This window comes from Rhizoctonia solani, chromosome 1, assembly GCF_016906535.1.
Source record: "Rhizoctonia solani chromosome 1, complete sequence".
Classification (NCBI taxonomy): domain Eukaryota; kingdom Fungi; phylum Basidiomycota; class Agaricomycetes; order Cantharellales; family Ceratobasidiaceae; genus Rhizoctonia; species Rhizoctonia solani.
This window is the reverse complement of record NC_057370.1, coordinates 2,923,211-2,945,114: the sequence shown is the minus strand read 5'-3', so window position 1 is coordinate 2,945,114 and position 21,904 is coordinate 2,923,211. Positions and strand designations below refer to the sequence as shown.

At 51.3% G+C, this 21,904-nt stretch overlaps 5 protein-coding genes across 5 annotated transcripts; all 5 read right to left on the bottom strand.

Moving 5' to 3' along the window:
- Nucleotides 1-661: 661 nt before the first annotated feature.
- On the bottom strand, nt 662-3,455 carry RhiXN_04488 (YTH domain family protein; the record flags this gene model as incomplete). Its single annotated transcript, XM_043324305.1, has 7 exons — nt 662-916; nt 980-1,118; nt 1,177-1,332; nt 1,388-1,551; nt 1,605-2,828; nt 2,962-3,110; nt 3,266-3,455. The coding sequence occupies 7 exons, from the start codon at nt 3,453-3,455 to the stop codon at nt 662-664; spliced, it is 2,277 nt and encodes a 758-aa protein (XP_043176724.1).
- A 4,199-nt stretch (nt 3,456-7,654) lies between these two features.
- Nucleotides 7,655-8,826, bottom strand: RhiXN_04487 (uncharacterized protein; the record flags this gene model as incomplete). The annotated part of the gene is made up of 3 exons (XM_043324304.1): nt 7,655-8,266; nt 8,325-8,479; nt 8,541-8,826. 3 exons carry the CDS (start codon nt 8,824-8,826, stop codon nt 7,655-7,657), a joined length of 1,053 nt encoding a protein of 350 aa, XP_043176723.1.
- Nucleotides 8,827-9,288: 462 nt separating this feature from the next.
- On the bottom strand, nt 9,289-11,203 carry RhiXN_04486 (Enoyl-(Acyl carrier protein) reductase; the record flags this gene model as incomplete). Its single annotated transcript, XM_043324303.1, has 12 exons — nt 9,289-9,375; nt 9,428-9,484; nt 9,542-9,602; nt 9,672-9,741; nt 9,806-9,836; nt 9,988-10,126; nt 10,191-10,218; nt 10,279-10,390; nt 10,444-10,567; nt 10,642-10,706; nt 10,762-10,848; nt 10,931-11,203. 12 exons carry the CDS (start codon nt 11,201-11,203, stop codon nt 9,289-9,291), a joined length of 1,134 nt encoding a protein of 377 aa, XP_043176722.1.
- A 513-nt stretch (nt 11,204-11,716) lies between these two features.
- RhiXN_04485 (glycoside hydrolase family 131 protein) lies at nt 11,717-13,080 on the bottom strand (the record flags this gene model as incomplete). The annotated part of the gene is made up of 11 exons (XM_043324302.1): nt 11,717-11,759; nt 11,840-11,900; nt 11,962-12,082; nt 12,136-12,254; nt 12,312-12,327; nt 12,396-12,459; nt 12,511-12,555; nt 12,615-12,687; nt 12,746-12,800; nt 12,858-12,936; nt 12,992-13,080. 11 exons carry the CDS (start codon nt 13,078-13,080, stop codon nt 11,717-11,719), a joined length of 765 nt encoding a protein of 254 aa, XP_043176721.1.
- Nucleotides 13,081-13,584: 504 nt separating this feature from the next.
- RhiXN_04484 (kinesin motor domain protein) lies at nt 13,585-21,570 on the bottom strand (the record flags this gene model as incomplete). Its single annotated transcript, XM_043324301.1, has 14 exons — nt 13,585-13,865; nt 13,920-15,312; nt 15,366-15,995; nt 16,047-16,158; nt 16,210-16,472; nt 16,528-17,604; nt 17,656-17,793; nt 17,845-18,513; nt 18,571-18,662; nt 18,778-19,028; nt 19,077-19,687; nt 19,920-20,351; nt 20,464-20,811; nt 20,863-21,570. The coding sequence occupies 14 exons, from the start codon at nt 21,568-21,570 to the stop codon at nt 13,585-13,587; spliced, it is 7,005 nt and encodes a 2,334-aa protein (XP_043176720.1).
- Between the last annotated feature and the right edge of the window lie 334 nt (nt 21,571-21,904).

The following is a 21,904-nucleotide window of genomic DNA, read 5'->3' as shown; positions in this document are numbered from 1 at the left end:
TATATGCTCGTCTGAGATCGGTGAGCTGTCGGTGGGGTGGCAATGGACATCGACAATATGACTTAGGACTGTAGCGGGTGGGAGAGGGTTACTAGAAGTGTCATCGGCTGATATTTCTGTTATTTCGCGGCTAGCGCTCGGGCACATTCTAGGTTACTATCCGATATGGTGGTAGGACCAGAGACTTGACGTAGATGCACAGACGATGGTCGTAAATATTAGAACGGATCATGATGTAATACTATCCAAGAATGGAGTAAAGTTGCAAAATTGGTCGTAGTCGGGTTCCAGAAACAAACGCCTAATCAATTTGTACTTGTAATGTTGGACACACAATAAGCAAGAAAGTTACAGTTCCCCAGGCAATGTAGTATACTATAAGTGCCAATCGATACAGTGACACAACGCAGTCGAGCGTCCAACGTCCGCGTAATGGTCCGTACTAAAAAGGATGATGAAAAACGTCCGTTAGATGCAACGTCCGAAATGGTACATATCCTCCTGAATGACAAATGCAATATACGATTTGTAGGAATAAGATGAGAGATAGATCAGGAAAGAGACTAGCATAGATGCGAGCACTGCTCGGTGTATTTGAAGATTGGAGAACACCTCTCACGTATTATTCTTGTGATTCAAAGCCCATGTTGGTGAGATGAGGCTAAAAGTTATTGCCATTATGACTGCTTCCCAATCCTCCAGGGTAAGGGCTTGGAGGTCCAGGGGAGCGAGACATGCCCATTTGCTGTTGCTGGTATTGGTTCTGCATCTGAAGCATCTGGAGTTGAAGTTGCTGTTGCTGAAGGGCGAGCTGTTGCTGCTGCCCGGGAGGAAGTGTAGATGGGTTCGGCATCGCAAAGGGATGCTGAACAGCCTGGGGAGAAGACGTCGCACTGATCTTTTGCATCGACTGCAACTTTGAGCGCTCAAGAGTCAGGAACCAGAAATCAACGGATTATTGTGCGTGGCGCTGTCTTACCTCGTAAAAAGCAAAGTCCTGAAGAAGCGAAGTTCTGGCTGGGTGAGTGAAGAAAATGCGAAGCATCTCGTGGCCAGCTTCGGGCAGCAGTTCTTGAGTGTCTCGAGAGTTGGTCACCGGCTTGCGCTCTTGGGTGTTACTATAAAAGTATAAAATATATCGATGGCGTGGTTAAAGGGTTAATTCAGTGCACTTACTTTAGACGAATATGACGCAATGCCGCGTTGGGGATGTCGCGTACGAAAATCCAACGGACTTTGAAGACACCCTTCCACTTATCTTGGGCCCAGACCGTAGATGACCGAGTGTAATCAACGGGCGTTAACATCTCGGCCATTCCGCAAAAATGGCCACTGCAGATAGCATTGGTTATCACGTTGTGTGAATGTATTGAAGCGGTACACATACCTGGCATTTACGCTAAAGAATAGATAAATCGGGCCACGGCCCCCACACTCCTTAAAAGCTTTGTCCAGACGTTTGTTGCCTGGATCGGTTGAACTCCAAATCTCATATTTCAGGGATTTATGAACGTCATCTTCGGTATACGATTTGATAACAAAGTAGCGCGCCTACGGTCAATTAATGAGTGTGTGGTACTGCTACGGGGCAGCCAATGACTCACGAATTGGGGACGGATGTCAAAGGTGGCAGGATTATACCCTTTTGAAACGATCAAGGAGGGTATATCCACAGGGCTCAGATAGCCGCTGGGACTGTTACCACCATTGCCGCTCCCAACTGCGCTGTTATTCATCCCTTGGCCGGGACCCCCAACAGCGGTATTCACTTGCAAGCGCCCTTGTCCAAGGCCAGCGTTCATATTACCAACAGTACTAGTACCCATCATGCCCATATTCATCCCCAGTCGAGCAAACGAAGTTGTGTCGAGTCCACCCATATTCATTCCCCCAAAATTCATCCCAGGTTGCATCATGCCTGCATAAGCCTGAGGAAGGGGAGGAACGGGCGGAGCACCAGATGCATCAAATCCATTATTTCCTGAACGCGTACCGATGATTCGATCCTTTTGGTCCCACACCACACCACTTGCTGTAAATGGCTTTTCGTCTTGGCGTTGGCCGCTTCCATTATCATTGTATCCTCCTTGTTCCCCTGCACGGCCATTCCAGCGGCGGACCTGTGGGATTCCATGGCCAATGGGAGGCACAGAAGCAGCAGCGCTCTGAGGTTGTTTGGGTGGCACAGCTGGGGGAGTAAGATCTGTGATAAGCTGTAATTTTGCCATTTGCCGACCGCCACCATTGAATCCGGCCTGAGGTCCCATCTGTTGTCCTTGCTGGGGCGCGCCCGGCTGGGGAGAATTCGCACGGAAACGTGGTGGATGATTTGGGCCAGGAGATAAGCGACGAGGAGCAGGGGACGTAGAAACTTCAAGAGTCTGTGAAGGAGCCGCAAGATCCATATTCCCGAACTGCCTCTGCACGTCGTCGATCGATGATTCAGGGCGCCATTCTTTATTGGCCGTCGTGATAGGAGGAGTAGCTGGCCCCCAAGGGGTACGGCCAATTGGGCTTAGGGGTGAATGGCCATGATCGTTATCCGCATGCGCCGGCGATGGTGGCGATGGAGATTGAGCGGCTCGCTCTGCTGCAAGTCGCGCTTGGCGGCGACGCCCAGCAGCTCCGGCAGCTGCGTTGGCTGTGAGACTGGTGTGGCGTCGAATATTCGACGCAGGTGGAGGAGAAATGGAAGGTTGAGGTGCATAAGGACCCGGAGACAGTCCGCCACCATTATTTGAAGTCTGAGACTGGGATCGACTATGAGTAGGCTGGAAGTATGGATTGCCACCTGACAGAGGACTCAAGGTTCCTTCACCGGCGGGGTGCTGTAATGGCGATTCAAGGATCGTGGTCAGTATCGATGGAAGATAAATCATAACCAAGCAGGGGGGATGAATTGAACACATGAAGTCGAGCGATGTAGGGATAAGGTGATGTATGACTGCATCGCCCACTAACCTCGTCACCCCTCAAATTACGCATATCATGCTCCCACTCCTCCTCTCCCTCGCCCGCGTGATCAGCCGCAATTACAGATAGGCCGCTGGTATTTCTGCCGCTTGGTGAGAGTGTGCCAGATTGGGTCCCGGTCCTATTTGACCTGAAGCCTATAATTAGAGAATGCGCAGTTACGCAGCGAGTTAGTGCACAGGATAAGTATACGTGGATATATAGCACGCCCAAATGGTAAAATATGCCCCACCTCGATGATATTTGGTCGGCAATGAGGCTTGCCTATGAAGTAGGGCCCCTTTTCCATCACCGATAGCACCTGGGGCAGCATTCCAAGATTCATCCGCTTGATCATCTTCTTCATAATATTCGGGAGGATACTCTTCAGATGCTGCTGGGTGACGACGACCCCTCATCGACGAGGAGATAGTGTGAACACGACGGACGGATGCGCCCAGAGGCGAGACAGTATCATTCGGAGATGTCGGAATGTCTTCCATTTTCTTCTATGTATTCAGTCCCTTTGGAGACTGTGTTGGTCAAGAGTGAAACGAAATTTTCAAATAGTGTGTAACCAGAGGGTGGTGTCTTGCAAGCGTGGATATGTAGTCGTCAAGTAATCGCTCAACGACTAAGGCACGCGCGATCAGATTGGCCGATGATCTTCAAGAAATATTGCAATTAATGCCAGAAAAATTAAAGGTCCCTTCCCGTTGTTAGAAAAGGGAGAAAGTGGTGGTGGTGGCTTGTCAGGCGTAATCTACTGCTACGCTAAAGGTGGAGAAAAAGTGAAAATATGATCACCCAGCTGCCCCACAGCCACGTTAATTGGGTAATCCCATGGCGATGCAGTTCCATTTGGCGCTCGGCGCTTAATTTAACACACTCGACGTCAATGTTTGGACTCCTCCCTCGCTTACGTTTATCCCGTCTCGACTCTAGTGTCTGCATGATGGTATGGTCGGTGGTTACACTCGATCAACCTTGTTTAACTTTGTGCTATAATTGAATGGCTATGCTATGAGCGCTGAATATTCGCTTCGACTCGGGGGTATTGACCGAACAGAGGTCCCAGACGAGCTCGGTTATCTTCGGTATGTGAGGCGAGCATAACGACCTAATCATGGTTATCAAAGGTAAGATCCAACACGTGTATTGAGCCATTTAACACCAATATTTGAATACTACATGGCTCGGCATTTTGATCATAGCTAGCATGGCCTATCGCATGAACGGATAAACCCCCCATGACCTATTTACGGGTCCCTTGCCACCGGGGTTGAGAGCAAAACGTTCTCTATCTTCGATTTCCATCTAAGGAAGGACTGTAGGGCTTCGTGGAGCCTGCCTTGCTGCTCTCTGCTTCGAAACGGCAATCAAGAGGTAATATCCCATAGGCCTATAGAGGAACAAACAAATGAATAGGTCTCGCCCTTTTCAGTGTGTTCTCGTCCACAATGACGAAAGCTAGTGGCAAAAAGGCGGACCTAACGAGGATCGAGCACAACTCATCAGAACAAGTAAGCAATTGCGTGAACAAACCCACCAACCCCAGTATCAAACGATCTGACAAATAGCTCGGCCAGGAAGTGATCTCGCTAACCTCGCCACTGCTACAGCCAGCGTCAGTCGACGATTCTAAGCCATAGATACGAATGAAAAGCCATGGCTACTTGGCTGCAGTGTGGAAATTTCCCCATTGGAAAATAACCATTGACCGGCTTGTCACCGGATGTTTGCCGTGAGTTGTCTACCAAGCCACTTTGGCGCTTGATTAATTAATGTACTCGGTACCGTTTGAATCATGCGGTCCCAATGATCCAGTAGCGATCCTCCGTGCCTGGATGAATCTCAAATCTGGCCCCACCGGAGGGTACTGGCTGTGTGGGTAGTGGTATCCGCCAAATTAGCGCGCAGACAACGCGTACAGGAAGTCGGATGAGTCCTGGGCGCGACTCGTGACTGGTTGGTCGTGTCGAATTGCCCGACAGGTACGACCCCCACATACGTCACTTCCGCCGGCTGCGCTAACTTATCGTAAGCAATGCGGACTTTTTGCCTATTATTTCAGATATCATCGACTGGGACCTCTTTATTTTCTGATCGGCAATAAAACCCCTCCTGGGGATCAAAGCGGTGTTCACTCGCACGAGATACGCCACGCTGTGTATTCGGTCTTTTGCTCAACTAACCGAACGCTTCTGCGCTCTTCGGTGTTTGTGGTTGAAAAGTCGGTTCATCGCTGGTGAACTACATCATACGAAGGCCGAGCATTTAATACAATTAATGATGGCCCTGGATTATTCCAGCCGGCTACACCCAGCCGGCTCCTCTGAGCCCGATAGGGAAGGAGACGGCCCGACGACATGTATGTTGATGGTGATGTTCTCAAATTAGGTCGGTAAATCAGAAACTACTTAGCGCTCCTACCTCAACTGAAGCGGACCTCCGAAGAAACTACTCGCTTTCGTCGGCTTTGGGAGTTTTCCTCTGCTCCTCCCTGCTTTCCAGCATGCTTTCCTTGCTTATGGCTCGCTTCAGGTCCGCTACCGGAGCGCTTTGACGGCTTTTCGTCTAGACACAAAGCTATGGTAAGTCTTGCACCTAGTGTAGCTATCTTACCTCACGACCACTGGATCACCGATCCATTCATCTTCTCCACCCCGGTTTTGCCATGGACTCCCACCCTCGATACCGATCCCCACTCGTGCACCCTGGTGGCCGCATTGACCAGCGCTTCCGTTTTGCGAACATGATTGATACCTCCAGCTGGATCTTTGCGGAACCCATCGCCCTTGGCTGTGTCGACTCATCAAATTGTTTTATTCGCGGCGCGAACATCGTCGGGCCCCACGTCTAAACAGTCAAAAATCTATCACGTGGTGGAAGGAGCATCCAAAATTGATTCGCCTAATCCCGACGGTGCGAATGATCTTGGTGATACTTGTTGAGCCATCAGCTGTGATTTCTAGGAACACCCGCGGGTAGCCCGGGTGCTGCATGTGTTGCACGCGACAATCATTCAGAGTGTGATGGGCAACTGACCCGCCAGCGGAGCGTTGTGGGCCCGGTTTCGAGTTTTTGATATATTTCATGTGCCCTTGCTGATCACTCTATGCTGCGAGCGCGCGAAGATCGATAATGTGGCTATGTAGACCGGAGTGATACCCGAACGCTGCTGGTATCTCAAAATCATCGAGGTAGTAGGTAGTCTTGCTCTTTGTTGCGCCGCCACCTCACTGTACTCTCGTTACCTTTCTAGCCACGCTTTCAAAGTAGCTTTTTTTTTCGCGAGCATGATACCCTAGGGCAGATAGGGATTGAAGCCTTACACGCTTGTTCGTCCCCGCGAAGCGAACATCACGACCAAGCGCCAAGTGCCCCACTCATTAAGCACGAGTGACAGTGCTTGTCTTGCCTGGCGATAAGACAGGCAGGCTCCACATACACACATCCCCGAGTGCTAGTATAGTTTCTGATCCAGCCTCGACCAAGGGACGAAACATAAGAAGTCGCCCAAAGGAGGACGCCGCGCGATGGGAACCCTTGCCAGCAGTCTCGCGGGCGCTCTAAGCCTCGGCCAAGTGCCCCGTTCGATACGTCTGTATGCGTTCGATGCGCGGCTGCGGCAGCTCCATTCATCCTAATCATAGCTCCAACACATTCTGGTGTATTCACTCCATCAATGCAAATACTTGGGATGCGTGCACGCTCACACGTTCGTGAATTTGCTAAACTATTGCGCGTTCTCTGTCCAATGCTCCACCTATCCATACGTTAGTCGCAACTTCGACCGCCGATAGCCATGGCAAAGACCCCTCCCACCCCTGGTGCGGAGTTCAGAATCATCCTGGGAGGCATCATACTCAGTGAGAGATAGCCTCGGCACCGGTGCCGTCCCCAACCCTAAATTAAATGTATAGAATAGAACTCATAACAGTGCATGCAGCTACGTTGTCAGCGATAACCAGATGGGGTAAACCTGCGTCTGGAACGTTGGGCCAAGGTCTGATTTCCCTGGGCGATCTCATCATCTCGCTAGAATGAAATCAAAACCGCATTGTGGCCGAACCAATGAAATCAATGTTAATAAAAGCCATTCTCTGTCAATTTTTGGCCTCCCGAGAACGCCATACTGTCTTGTCGTTTGGGAAAGCCAAGGTCTCTAAGCCGTCTAAGCTCTGAACTGATCTACTCAGAAACGTTGTTCATCAAATCGAAATAAATGTAATTACTATCGGAAAATCCAGACAAGAGGCATAGATCACCCATTAGGAGAAGAGGGGAAGGCGCAGAGGAAGATGCAGACAATACAGCGTTGGAGAGGACAAATACAGTGGTTGTTCTGGAGGAATCTCGGGTCCTACAAACACAGTTGGAGCAAGGTGGGTCGAGTCAGGCGAGACGAGACGAGGGTTGGGGGCCTAAGGAGCGAGTGTTTTAGAGAGAGGGATAGAAGCACATGCTCAATGACGTATAGCAAACAGTGAAAGGGGTCTCGGCGACTGCAATATGAGTGTCTTCCTACTAAATAAGCGTTGCGCGTAATATAGACTACGTGAGGAATGCGCGGGTAAGCATCAATGCAAATATAACTTTGAATCAAGAAAATTAGCTTACCAAAGGACAAACGGATAGGTATTGGGGACAAGCGTGGTTAGTTTATTGGCTTCAGCAAATTGGGCTAAGAGCGGAAGGCTCAAACGCGTTCTAACATTGCAGCGAGCTCGTCTGCGTCGACTAAGCCTTGCCCGGTATGGACCTTGGTCGAAGTTCGAGTGTATTCCCTCCCCTCTGCTTCTTGGTCTGCCGTATCCAACACCGTTTGAAGTCCCCGTTGTTGGCTCGAGCCTGCCCCAGTAGATCCGCTTGGTTCGTTTCCATCTTCCTCTTCCTCTTCCTCTTCGACAGAGTCCGTCGCACGCCGTCGGACGTGTCTCTGCCCCCCACCCGCAATCCATAGCCTCCACCATCGCCCGAGGAATCGTTTGATTTCATCCCTGAGCCCGAGATACTCGACATTCCGAACACATCCTTCCCACGTGATAGTACCAGTACGGAGTGCATTCTCAATGGTACGGGTATCTCCAAAATACAAGTAGTGGACCAATAGCGCAAATGAAGCGTGGTCGGGTACCGGAAGGAGTACGGTAGGATTGTGAGCTGGGCCGGTCATGCGGGGGTGTCGCAGCGACGAGAAGGTGAAGAGGGGTCGGCTTCCCGCCGATGCGGGATCGAGGTGGGTAATAGTCGAATGGGAGAAGAGATTCCGGAAGAGGGCCGATTGTGCAGTGAGGTAGTCTTGGTGCAACTGGAACAAAGACAAAGAAAGTTGGTCTGATTTCATTTGATACTAGCGGATTACTTACCCGTACACGAATGGGCTGGCGAGCACCAGCGTTGGGAGCACTGCTTCTCCGTGAATCTCGTATCGCACCCAGAGGGCCGCTGGATGATGTGCCAGCAATAGCAGAGTGTCCGTTGGCAACCCGAGAGAACATTCGCACCGGCTCAGTTGGGACAACTGCGACATCAAATCAAGTTAGAACAAAGAACACTGCAACTTTCCATATGAAATTTCCTACTTATGGTGCAGTTTGTAGTCTCGGGCCTATGCCAATAGTAGGGGGCCATCGAGCGCAGACGGTCGATGATATAGTCGATGGGAATATGTGCGAGGGCATCGGGAAGACCGGTGGCCGGGGAGATCGGGCCTACAGAAGCCGAGTGTTGTGGGGGCTGCTGGGGCGGCGGGTGGTCGGGGGTGCAGGGGGGTCGGTCGTCAGATGAGGAAGGCGAGGGACGCGGAGTGGGCAGCTGAAATGCGGATTGCCCCGGGATATGGGGAGGGGGAAGGGGGTTGGCCATCATGGCTGGAACAAGGGAGAATGAGACTCAGTTGGAGCTATGAGGCAGATGGGGGCGCCTCTTTGTGCACGGGACCGGCTGGTGATCGACTGGTGTAAGAGCGATTCACACCTTTGGCTGTCTTTGGCCTCCCTAACAAACACCTCGTTCCCCAGAGAACGGTGTTGTTATTGTGGCTTTGAGACAATAAGGCACCTACCAATCCTCCCAAGATGAGCAACCGATTGCGGTCCGTCGGTGATAACCGTACCGCCGAACTATTATCTTCCAAATACCACCCGCCTTTGTCACCCCGATCGTTGCTATTGTCCACTCCGAAACACCAAGATACACGCATAAATATCAGCCCGCGATCAGTCAGATGAGTCGAACCCTCGGTCTAATTCTTCGAGATTATTGCCATATTATACATAGACTAACACTGATTATGGGACGGAATTACATTCGTACTTCTTATGGCGGAGTTTAAATGCATGTGTATGCTCCATCTACGCGCAACTCTGTCCCGCTCGTGAATGCCGATGCCTCGCTCGCAAGGTAGATGACCGCCCCCTAGACCCATTCGGGTTAGTCGGCTAAGCACTCTCCGACAATTTCCACTCACCTTCAAGTCCTCAGGCTCGCCCATACGACCCATTGGTGTCAGATTGACCCACGTGTTCTGCCGATCATAGTGTGAGTTCTGGACTTCTCCCAAGCGATGCGCGCCACAACTCACCTTGAGTTCTTCGTTCTTATCCAGAATGGTTCGCGTAAGGGAGGTGAGCATGTAACCTGGGCTATTAGATAATGACAAAGTTGTAACAATAGAGTTAGTCTTCGCTAGTGCCAAATTACAACAAACTGACCTCAACGCGTTTACGCGAATTCCACTCTTCGCCCATTCGACCGCCAAACTTGCTGCCATGTGCTTAACCGCTATCCCCACACATACCCAGTCAGCTATTCTTCCGGTCATCTGCCGACCAGGATCTCCACCTACCGGCTTTAGATGAGTTGTAAGGAGTTTGAGGCTGATCATCGACGTCAATTCCAGACTCGAAGGTCAGATGAAGACAAAAAACAATAGACTTGCCTGAGGCACGTTGACAATCTAGGACCCCCCGAATAATTTTAGGTCAGATGACTCGTTCTATGACGCATCTGACTGGTGATAGTACTCACATTGGCACTCATGCTGCTGACGAGAACAATGCTTCCCTTCGTGTTTTGTTCAATCATGTGCTTCGCTGCCTCGCGTGCACAGAAGAAAGCGCCGTGCACATTGATATCATACAAGAGTCGGATGCGGTTAGTGGGGTAACTGTGCGCAGAGATAGATGTCAAAAGCTGTGCCAAGCTGGGGGGGGGGGGCGGCGGATGCTTACTCGAATGCAGAATAGTTCTCGACAATGCCTAAGATTCTCGAGGGTCAATCATGTCCTCGAACCAAACAAGGTCTGACATGGGACTAACCAGCGCTAGCGACTACTGCGTCAACTTTGCCGAAGCGGCTGACTACTTGCCCAAACCCTTCCTTGACCGAGTCTTCATTGGAGACATCGCATCCGATGCCAATAGCTGTAACCTTTCCAGGTTGAATATCTCCGTGTTCCACTATATGAACGACGCGAAACGTACGCGTAAGTAAACACGAGGGAAAATATGGTTGGGATCGAGCTTACCAAACCACTCGACAAGATCATCAGCCGCTTTCTGGGCTTCCTCTTGCTTCAAATCCATCAAGACAATCTTGGTGCAACCCCTATCACCATGTCGAAGATCACATCGTAATCAATAACTTAATCATCTGCCAATTGACACATCTGTGGGACGTACGACTCGACAAAAGTGCGGGCGAATAGGTTGCCCAACCCTCGTGCTGCACCAGTAACAACGCAAACCTAATGTCGACGTTAATCTTAAACAGTTTGAGATGCTCACGAGAGTTGAACGCACCTTGCCCTCCATACTGAAGCTTGCAAGAGTACGCGCTTGATGGCGTCCATGGCCAGGTCCAATCGTCGCATGTCCTAGGTCGCGAGACTGGAATAAACGGGTCAGATGAACCGAAGCTCGCCACTCGGGAGGAAACCCAGTATTGGGGTGTTGGAGCCGAGAAACTGACCTCACGCCATCCATGTGCGATGGAATCGTCCGTCGCTGCGATTTCCGGTACCTCCAATTCCTCCTTGTCTTGATAGTGTTGTCCATAAACCTTTTTCTTGTCTTTTTCTTTCTGTTCGTCAATCTTGCGTTGCTCCTCGAGGCGTTTCTCCAACTCCTTGTTTTGGAGCGAGCGCGTCAAAGAGAATGCGCGGGCAGACTGAAGCTGGAATGCGGGCGAACGTGCATATACGACGCTCCGAGCTGCAGTACGAAGTTTTAGTGCACTCTGCATGGTGATACCAGTATAAATGGTGATAGGGTAGTGATATAGCGAAGCACTGGGTATGGTGGACGAGAAGAGAATGGTGGACAGTGCCCTCGAACGCGGGCTTTAAATGCTGCGCAGTGCTCCTGGACACTGATAGTACCAGTGGACTCAGTCACGGTATATGTCATAGCGCCGCCCCAAGCTATAGCTCTTACACTCCTCCGATGTCATACCCAGCGCCAAATTACACCGACCAAAGGGTTCTAATCAATGCCGGCGCAGCCCCAAATCAGGATTGGAACCTCGGACTGATCATGCCGATACCGTAAGGTCTTGGCTTTATTGAATCGGAAGTGCCGAGCAAAACATTTTCGCAGTGTACGGGCTGCGCATACAGCTCTGATTGGAACGAAATGTAACATTCGAAGCGGTAGCTAACGCGAAAGTAAAATGTCAAGATGCTATCTCTTTCGTACATTGGGGGCTCCACCCTCTTTCTTGAATTGGAAAAGCGCATCGCATCTCGCCCGCCCCATTCTATGGTGTGGTGGTCGGCCCAGAATCCTCGACATATACTCCACTAAAGTTATGGAATGAACAAGGCCACCATTCAGCCTCTTACACGACTGACGTTCGAAGTGTAACTCGATCAAAGCTTACCTGTAGTAAATGTTCTCCTCCGTAATTGTATTGGTGTTTCCATTCGGCAAGCGGAGAGCACCTGCATTACATATGAGCTCATCACAAAAGCGTCCCAGGTCAGCAAAAGAGATCTAGCTTACCGATATGCCAGTCGGTGCCGCCATTTCCGTTTAGAGACCCACTGTAAACTTTAGTCAAAGCATTACCGCCGGTAGAAACCCACAACCCGCCGGGCGATCCAGTCTCGAGAATGAAATTATACTGCCGAGGCAGGATGATATCAGAGTGTCATAGTGATGTATAATCTAACGTACCCAAGTTCCCTTGACAGGGGTGACGGACCAGATTGTCTTTCCCCCAGTAATGACGCGGAGTACGTCTGCAACGCCGTTTTGCCCTGCCAACTGGCCATATTTGATATCTGCATAGTGACCTGCAGCTAGAAGCATTAGAATGCTGACATGATAAACTATAGGAATTCAATGCGTACCTTCCCAGAAGACGATCTGAAAATGGTTGTGAGAATGGACTTCAATATAGCCAAGGTTATATCGGTAGTCAGCACGGTACGCACCTGGTGCTCGTAGTTAGGGTCAGGTGGGTTTACCGTGGGGATTTGCAGAGACACATGGAAATATCTAAGGAAACGGCTATCAGTTTCAGATTTGCTTGGCGTGGCCAGTACTAACAAGTGTCCACTGAGACTAGATGTCGTTTGAGGAATAAGTTCACTCCTATGTTATATGAATTTATTTTAATTTTCGCTTCTGGCTCAAAAGAAGCGCATACGAACCTAAGCATAGTGCCTCCATTCCATATCGAGTTGGCATTGATCTTAACTTTGACGCCTTGCTTAGCGGTGGTAGCTTCGCGGCGTCGGTTAATTCATACTGTGGAACTAAACAGAATAACAGAGATACTCACTAGCAGGGTTCTTGTACTGTGACCCGAGCGTGTACCACGACGATGCCTTTTCTCCCTAAATACCCAACATTCATGAGTGGTGGGAGGGATGTCAACATCAACTTGCGCATACATGTAGATTCCCGTAGATGTAGGTCTGGTACGCTCCAACTTGGCTGCTCCACGACCACTTGTCAAAATCAGTTGCTGTACTAGAAATGAATGAGTTTAGCCGATGATCTCGTCCTATATCTGAAACTAACTTACGAATAGTTGTTGAATCGACCATCCCAAACAATACCACCAAGAACGCTGGGCGCGAGTAGAACTGCGGCCGAGAGTGAAGGAAGCAACATTCTAGCAAAGTAAAAAGTGTACAGTGTAGGTACTAACGGCATGTGCTTATATACCCTTTCGGGGTTGCGTCGGTGCATCTGCTGAGAATGGATGTCACCATGATACTTCGTAATTGATACTTTCCCCGTTCGGCGTTCCGTCGGATGTCTGGTCGCAAGAACCCATTTCAAGCGCCTCGTTACGGCTATTCTAAGCAACACGGAGAACTCGTGACAGTGTCTGGGGCGATGAGATGGTGATCAATTGGACATGCTCGTGCCACATCACAGCTACGGGTATAGACACAGGAAAGCAGAAGGGAATAGTAAAAGTAAAACTATGTAAGGAAAGAAGTAAGCTACGCCTTAAACGTAGCTGAAGTGTACCACAAACGCCAGAGAGAGAAAGAGAGAGTACAAAAAGTAAAGAAAGAATCAAAAATTCGTATGCATATGGACATGAAATATCAAACGGAGCAAGAAGGAGAAAGGATATACCGCTCATCATTCTCGGCGCCGTCACGTCTAAACAGGAGGCTCGGCTGAAGGCCTAGATACAAGCAAACTTGGACTTGCGTCGTTGCAGTTCTTCCATGCGGCTCTCGAGCTGTGGCGAGCCCGGTCCTTGGCTCGGCGTTCATCATCCAGCCTTTGTTCTAAGGAGTGCTTCTCTTCTACAACCGTACGCCGGACTTGTGCAATCTCTTGTTGAGCCTCTTCAAGTTGTGAGCGCAAAGTCTGAACTTGATTGATGAGCGAATCACGCTCCTTAACCAACTCCATACTCTGGTTTCGGGACTTGCGCACTAATACAGGTATGTCAATTCGGTTTCTGAAAATTACAGAATTACTTGACTTACGATTGCGTTCTGAATCGCTCAACGATGTCTCAAGAGTAGCTACTAAGTCCATATGTGCCTGTAAGTCTCCTTCACAATGGGTAAGCTGCTTGTTAAGAGTCTTGATCATTGCTTGCGCTTCATCCAGCTGCCTAGCCTGCTTCTCCAATTGGGCTGCAGCATTCGGGTCGGCGGCTGAGCTAGGAGCAATGCTGGAATCGATTGTCGAATCAGCGTGAGAGGACATAGAGGTAGTTCCAGTGCGAGTTGTGGCGCTCTCGGGAATGGAAGGAACGGGAGGCACAGACGATGGTAGGGGTGGGGGTGGGATAGATGGCGGCGGAGTAAGCGGCGGGAGCTTCGCAGGAGGAAGACCATTCGTCCGAGCGTAGGACATGTTTCGACCACCCTCTGACGCCCGAGGAGCAGAGCGCTGGTATTCTTCGGAAGGTTCGGGAGTGGTAGCTTTCGCGACAAGTTGTGATTGGAGTTCCTTGATAAGTGCATCTTGCCTGTTCCTCTCAACCTCCAACGCTTCCCGCTCCTCTGCTGCCTTCTGAAGTTCCTTCTGCAAATTGGATACAACTTCACGCTCGCGCTCTAGCTCATCGGCTGTGGCCTGGTGTTTGGTAGACTCTTCGGCATGAGCGACCTGGTGAGACTGAGCCTCCTCGAGTTGTGCACGTAGTACCTCGACCTCCGCGGACAGGGCGGCCCGACCTTCGGTTGCTTCGCTAAGCTCGTGCCCAAGTTTCTCCAGCGCGGCCTGGTGTGCAGACTCAGCGCCAGCAATGGAACTCTCCTGAGAGCGAATCATCTCCAACTTGGATTTGTGATCTTCGAGCTCAGTAATCGCAGCTTGATATTTAGCATCGAGCTCGCTCTTGTCCTTGGTATGAGCCTCTTTGAGTTGCAAGATCTTTTGTTCATGTTCCTCGCGCAGCCGGACAAGTTGTTCCTCTCGCTGAGAAAGCGCCGAATCGAGCGCGTCTTTGTGCTCCACTTGATTAGACACGAGCGTCAGTTGCGTGGCGGCGAGTTCGGCTTGATGAGATGCTTTGAGTTGGGCCAAAGAATGTTGGTAAGAAAGCTCCTTCTCGTTTAGGACGCCTGCGTGCTCTTGAGCTTTGCGTCGAAGCGCCTCTTCATGAGTAGCCCGGCTTTGTTCGAGTGCGCTCGCGTGAGCGGCCGCAGCTTCCTGAAGCTGAACAGAAATTGTCTCGAGCTCGATTGAATGTGCTTTACGCAAATCATCGAGAGCAGCTTCATGCTTAGCGATAGCAGCCTTGAGGCTCGCCTCGTGCTCTTCCTCTCGTCTCTTCAAAATGCGAGCATGTTCGGCCTTGGCGCTCTCCATATCTTCCTTGATAGCCGTTTCTTTGCGGGCAATAGCTGCTGAATGTTCATCCTGTAGCTGCTGGATCGCCACTGCCTGACTCGACATCGACTCGGCTAATGTTCCCTCACGGGCATATCAACTTGCTTCAGCATGGCAGCATGTTCGCTCTTGAGCCGCTGCAGCGCAACAAATCCCTCGTTCTCGACCCTGCTAAGTGTCTCGGAGTGCTCGGTCTTGAGGCGCTCGATTGCCGACTGATGCTCCTCACGCATACGGGCCGCCGAAGCCCCGGACTCGGTTGTATGAGCGCTCAAAGCAGCCGCCTGCGCAGCGCGAAGCTCCTCCAGTTTGGCCTGGTGTTCGATCTTGATCGCGGCAATCGCAGCCTCATGCTCCTGAGTTTGCTTGCGCAAATCATCCTCGTTCTCGGATTGCATAGCACCCAGACTTTCGGCGTATTCGTGCCGAGTCGTGGCGAGAAGCGCGGCGGCTTGGGCCAAGGATGTCTCGTGTCCGGCCTGGAGCTCTGCAACTTTGGCCGAGTAGGCTGCGTCTCTACGCTCGAGCTCGACGGCATGTTCGGATTTGAGGTTTGCAATTTCAGACGCGTGAGATTCATTGGCGTCTCTAATCTGCTCTTGTAGCTCTTGTTCGCGGGCGCGGATCTGTTCGAGTTCGGCCGTGATAGCAGTATGCTTTTCGTCAGATTCGTTCAGGCGGGTCTTGAGGGCGTCCATTTCCATTGACATATTGTGGGTCTAGCAGAACGTCAAGGTCTGTTGCCTGTTATAATCAATCAGTCCACTTACCTGGTCTCTGGACAAGGCAGTCAAATCTTCATGTTGTTTCTTAAGTTTATCAAGCTCATCATTCAAACCATCGACCAACTCGCGATGCTGGGACTCTTTCTTCGCCATTGACCTGAGGACCAGTCAAATTTTGCCTTGACATCGTACGAAGGTCGTAACATACCTCATCAATTCATCCAACCTATTCAAGCTCGCATCGGCATTCTCTCCATTAGTCGGTAACACCTCCAAGCTCTTCCGGATTTCTGCAAAGTCCCTCATCGTCTCGGGCGATAAACTGTCCCGAGGGTTGAAGTCTCCATTTGTGTGCATGCCGTTGATCTTGATTTCGGTGCCGGACGAGAGTGCTCTGAACGACGCCTCACGCTCATTCTCCTTGATCGTATTCTCGAGAGCAACAATTTCTGCCTCGCGCGCTTTCAAAATCTACACCCCAAATCAAATCAGTCCTATATTCATGATTTCAAACCAATGCACTCACCGCCTGAAGGCTCTGGATCTCCTTTTCTAAATCCTCGGCACTCCGCTCAGTTGGAAGCTGCAACGAAAGCTGCGGTCGATGGCCCATTTTCTTAATCCCGTTCGTGTTCACATTCGCATCACTCCCCTCAGAGTTCTCGCTCCCGTTGGCGAACAAACTCTTGGGCGAACGTGCCGAAGATAGCTCCTGCGAGAGCGAAACAGACTGCAATTGCGACCTCGCGTGGAGTGATTCGGACGAGGCCGCGTGTCGGAAAAAAAGCCGCTTCTGGCTAGGAGAGTCTGCCCCTGTGCGGGAAGGTCGTAAGGATGGGCTCTCGAGCGCCGCGCGAGACCCGGCACGGCGGCGTGTGGGCGGACTACGGGGTTCTTCGCCTGCACCATTGGTTTCGGTTGGAGGGAGAGGCGGCACTGGAGGAGCTTGGTTCGCAACCGCTTGGAGCTTGGCTTCATTGATCTGCGCATACAAGTCCGAGATGTCATGCAGCGCATCTTGGTATCGAGAATTGACAGCATTGAGGTCTTGGAGTGTCTCGGCGTGCTTCTTCCTCAATTGCTCTAGTTCTTCCGAGACTATGGATGACTCGCCGGATCCATTGATGGCAGGAGATACAAACTCTATGCTCCTGCGCGCGCGTTCGACGCCACCAACAGCGTTTCCAAGGCGTTCCCGCTCGCTCTGGAGTTCCGCACGCATCTTCTCTACGTCGGCCATCCTGGTCTCTAGCTCCTCGACCTTCTTTTCCCTGGCTTCCAGCATCTTGGACCATTCATTCCGATCTCTGCGTTCGGCCTCTCGCTCAGCTCGAAGACTCTCAACCAAAGAATCCATGGTCTTGCACCGTTCACGAGACTGGGCAAGCTCACGCTCAAGCTTGGCCATATCGTTTCTAAGAGACTCAACGTCCTTGTCCTGCCGCGCTAATCGGCTTTCGAGATCAGAGATATAGTGTGAATTGGTCGACTCGGTCTCCCTGTATCGCGCAAGTTCTCTCTGCAACTCAACAAGCGTGCCAGATGTGGATGAAGTTGATTCGGTAAAAGTCTTGATTTGATGTTCTAGATCACGGACGTAGGACTGGAAACGATGTTAAGCCATAATGGAAAAAGTGGGGTGCGTGAATCTCACCTCGCGCGATCGCTCTTGTTCCGCGGCTTTGCCGAGCCTAAGACGTAGCTCTTCAATGTAACCATCCGCTTGATTAGCACGCTTTTGTACGTCTTCAAGTTCAGCCTCCCTATCGGCCAGCTCGTTCTCGGTATGACGCTAAATGCAAATTAGCCCATGGACATTCGTGTAGAACGATGCGAAACTTACCACTGCAGTCTTCTGTAGCGCAATCTGGGTCTCCATATGAGATATCTGTTTCTCATATTCTTCGATTACCGGTGCGACAATTTCTTCGTATTTTCCAGCTCCTCCAGCGGCGCCACCTCGATCTTCAAGGGTCAGTCTCAACCGAGCGAGTTCCTCGGATGTGCCAGCCAGTCGTTGCCTCATGTCGTCATATTCGCTCTGCAAGACCTGGAGTTCTTGTTCCTTAGCCTCTGTCTCGGCAGCACTGGCGGTAGGACCACCCGACGAAGACACAGCACCCCCTTCCTTGAGCGCCTTGACCTCTTTGCGAAGCTTGCTAACTTGGCCTTGCAACCATTCCAAATCCTCCCACCCTTCTTCTTTCTCCTTGATTTCGGCGCGGTTGCGGATATTACGAGCTCGATTCGCATACTTCAGAGTATTGATCGTCTCGGCAGCGTTGTATTCAGCCGGACTGACGCACGCAATCATAAGTGTGTGGGCATTCCCGCCAAGCGAATCTTGCAGCAGCCGAGTGAGCTTTGAATCTCGATAAGGTACATGAACATGTCCGCTACGTGACTTGCTCGGATCGCCCAATGCGGAAATGACGTTTCCGAGAGCAAGGAGCCCGCCGTTGATAGAAATTCCTTCCTTGACACGCTCGCCTTGAGCTGCAGTTCGTTTCAACTAGAAGGAAATAACAAATTAGGCGCGTAGTTAGTGGAAATTGGATCGGGTACGCACACGTTCGCTTCCCGCCAAGTCCACGAAATGGAATTTGGAGACAACGGAGACCCATTCGCCGCTGGCAGGAGCCTTTTCGTCTTCATCCGGGGCTCCAGGGTGGTTTTAGGTGAGCGAAGGGCCATGGCGCTTGCTGGGCGAATGCCGGTGCCACGACCAATAGCCGAGGTAAACGAGGGCGTTGAGGGCGTCCGAACGTGGGAGAACTGACACGGCCAGAGGTGTCCTTGCCTCCAACGAGCATTGAGCCAGGGCGAGCCAGACGTGAGGGCGAGGGCAGGGGAGACGTGCGACCACTTGCGGCCGTGGGCGCTTGGAGAGAAGAGCGAGGGAGCGGTGCAGAGCCGTTATACTTTTTCTGAACAAGAGTAAGGGAGAAGATAGCATGAGATCGAGAGGACTGGGCATTCATGTCAGTCTCATTGGTCCGTCGCAGAGATGTTCCCTGACGCAAGAGACTAAAACGGGTGTAAAAATAAGCGTCAATGATAATAAATCATACTTACTTGAGCACATCAGCCACCCCTTTGACCGGGACCTCACGCAAGCCACCCCAGATAATAGTTCCGTCCTTATCTTCACGGATTTGAACCTCGCGACGACCGGAGACATCGTCGGAGAGCAGATCGATTAAATCTTCGTTGTAGAGTTCGACAAAGCTAGCCTTGACAGTGTACTGCCACCCAGCTCCTCTTTCTTCTTTCAGCTCGCGGGCCCTGTTAAAGATAGTAGCGACGGCACGGGGGATGATGCCCATGCCGTTGTCGGGGTCATTGGGATCACCATCGAGGTCAATACCGGACATGGTATATGTCTTTCCGGACGATGTCTGGCCATATGCAAGCACAGTACAGTTGAAGCCTTGGACAAAGCGCTCGACGAGGGGGGCAGCAGTCGTGGAGAAGAGCTGGTGCTGTGTAGTACCAGGACTGTGTGCCTGGTCGAAAGTAAAAACCTGTTTTTTCGGAGGTGGGGCGGTGCTCCCTGTGTTGTTGGCGGCTGGGATCGCGTCGACAGCCACGGTGGTGCCGTTCTGGGCATGGACCACCGTCTTCTGGAACCGCGCCGGGATGTGTGTCAAATCGTGCTCATTCCCAGGCCGGATCCGCACCGCCACCTGCACCGTCACCGTCGGTCCAGCCATCGTCGAAGAGTACAGACTCACAGTGTTGCAAAAGCGAGATAGCAACCATTCAACACGTTACATCCATTTCATGTTACTAGTAGACGTTACATTACACATATCATGTTTGCCCCTTTTGGGTTGGACCACCAGTGCATCCCACTCGTGCATCGATGCACTCGCCGCTCGCCCGTCGTTCCTCTACTGCATGAGCATAATTTCTCACAATTTCGCGATCCATATCGAACCATTTTTGCAGTCGCCGCATTGATTTGGGGTCGAGGTCAATGGCTGTCATCAACGGCATGTTGACATCTCTGTCCAAGTTGTCGAACGTCGAGTCGGGTGATACTTTGCCAGGCGGGAACCTCAGCATCACTGAGCAGTCCTTAAAGGTAGCGCTCATTAGATAGCTCGTCAGCCAATACCTCAAATCCTCCTCGCGCGGTTTGTCAGTTGGGTACGGCTCCGAGGACACGTACGGCCCGTGCAAAAGGTATTCTGCCACAAACTCTTCCCAGTCATCTAACGACGGCTCGGCCTCATCCGAAGCGATCTGCGGTGTCATTCCTACCATAGCCACGTGCTTTGCCTGGCGCCATAGTTTCTCTATCCCCTCGATGTCCAACGCGTCCAGCGAACGCATCAGTAATGACAACTTTGCCAATAGGGGGGAGCTGTCAATCATCCGCCCCAACGTTTCGACAAACGCTCCTCGCACGCCTTGTCCTTGGGAGTCCAAGAACTCTTCAAGTGCCTTGAATTCGTACGCCTGGCCGTATGTAAGCCACAGGGCTGGATATATGCGCAAACTCAAAACTCGCCTCGGAACCTTTAGTTGCTTTTGGCTTGAGAATCTTCCCCTTGACGAAAATCTTCAAATTGTTTAGCGAGCCGCCACTAGCGTCCCATGCGTCCCAGAGTGCCCCCAGCGCCTTGCGCACCCTACCAGGGTCTCCGGAGAATAGATCTAGTGGACAGTACGTGATTCCCTTCTCCTCATGGGTCTCAGCGCGTGACGAATGGTAAGCGTGCATGCAGTAGCGACACTTCGTCAGCTTGAACTTGGAAGTCTCGGGCGAAAGGTGCGTAGGATCGGGAAGGAACCCCCACTTGGGCTAAACCAACCATTAGCGAATCGCCCACCTTAATCACAGAACAATCCCCACCTTGATTTCGACAGCCCAACCTTCCCAACCTACCAAGTCATCAGCGACGACCCCCTTCTTGCGTTTGAGATCAATGCCATCAACCCTCCTTCGAGCCACGGGTCGCATGCGTTCTGAAATCCTCGCCAACTCGGCAATCCATCTCTTGCCAACCTTGACACTGTCCAAGCGAGGCAGATAGTGCAAAGGGATCAACTTGCTCGTGATTTTACTCTGGAATTCGATAGTTGGATCGTCAGGTTGTTCTTCCTCTCCCAGACCCTCGTCATCGCTATCGTCCATCCAGCCCGAATCTGAATCCGAGTCTTGCTCGCCACTAGGAACCTGCAAAGAGCTTCCCATTCGCCTCGAACCATGGACACTCCTCGTACTGCCCACGCTCCGCAAAGAATCGTTGGAGCCCTTGCCTTTCAACCGCACCTTTTGGGCCATTTCAAGCGGACGAGTGATTGTACCCTCCTCAGGCTCAACGACTTCTGAGTTCCCAGGTCCGTCCACCTCGCCGACCTTGATTCCCGACGCTTCGAGCTGCTTCAAAGTCATCGCATGTGAAACATCCCTGACCGCTTTACGCAACCGAACAACTGAATGCGAGAATACTTCGTGCGGCGGACCGCGATACGAGAACACAATTGTCGCGCCACCTTCAGAGATGTACTTCCAATACTTCGGCGAGGTGTTGAGATGTCCGGTATGGCTCGTGGCCATGGAGCGGGACTGGCAGTGGGCGCTCGAGACGTTGCATTTCCGAATCTGTATGCAAATAATATTTTTACCAATCAGAACGAATTATGGATATATTGCACTAGAAGGAGAATCGAGGCCTCGGGGCAAAGTATTAAACTCTCCCTTGTAGATCTCTAGAACACCCTACATCAAGCAGGCTTCTCTAGTATAGATGGGCAAACCATTCCATCCTAGGCTCTGATGTAACAAGGCCAGTCGGACTCACCCCTTCTATCGGCGGTCAGAGACTCGTTCTCCATCTTATTGTCACGTATACGAGCACGGAAAGGCAAAATACCCGACCAAACTAAAAACG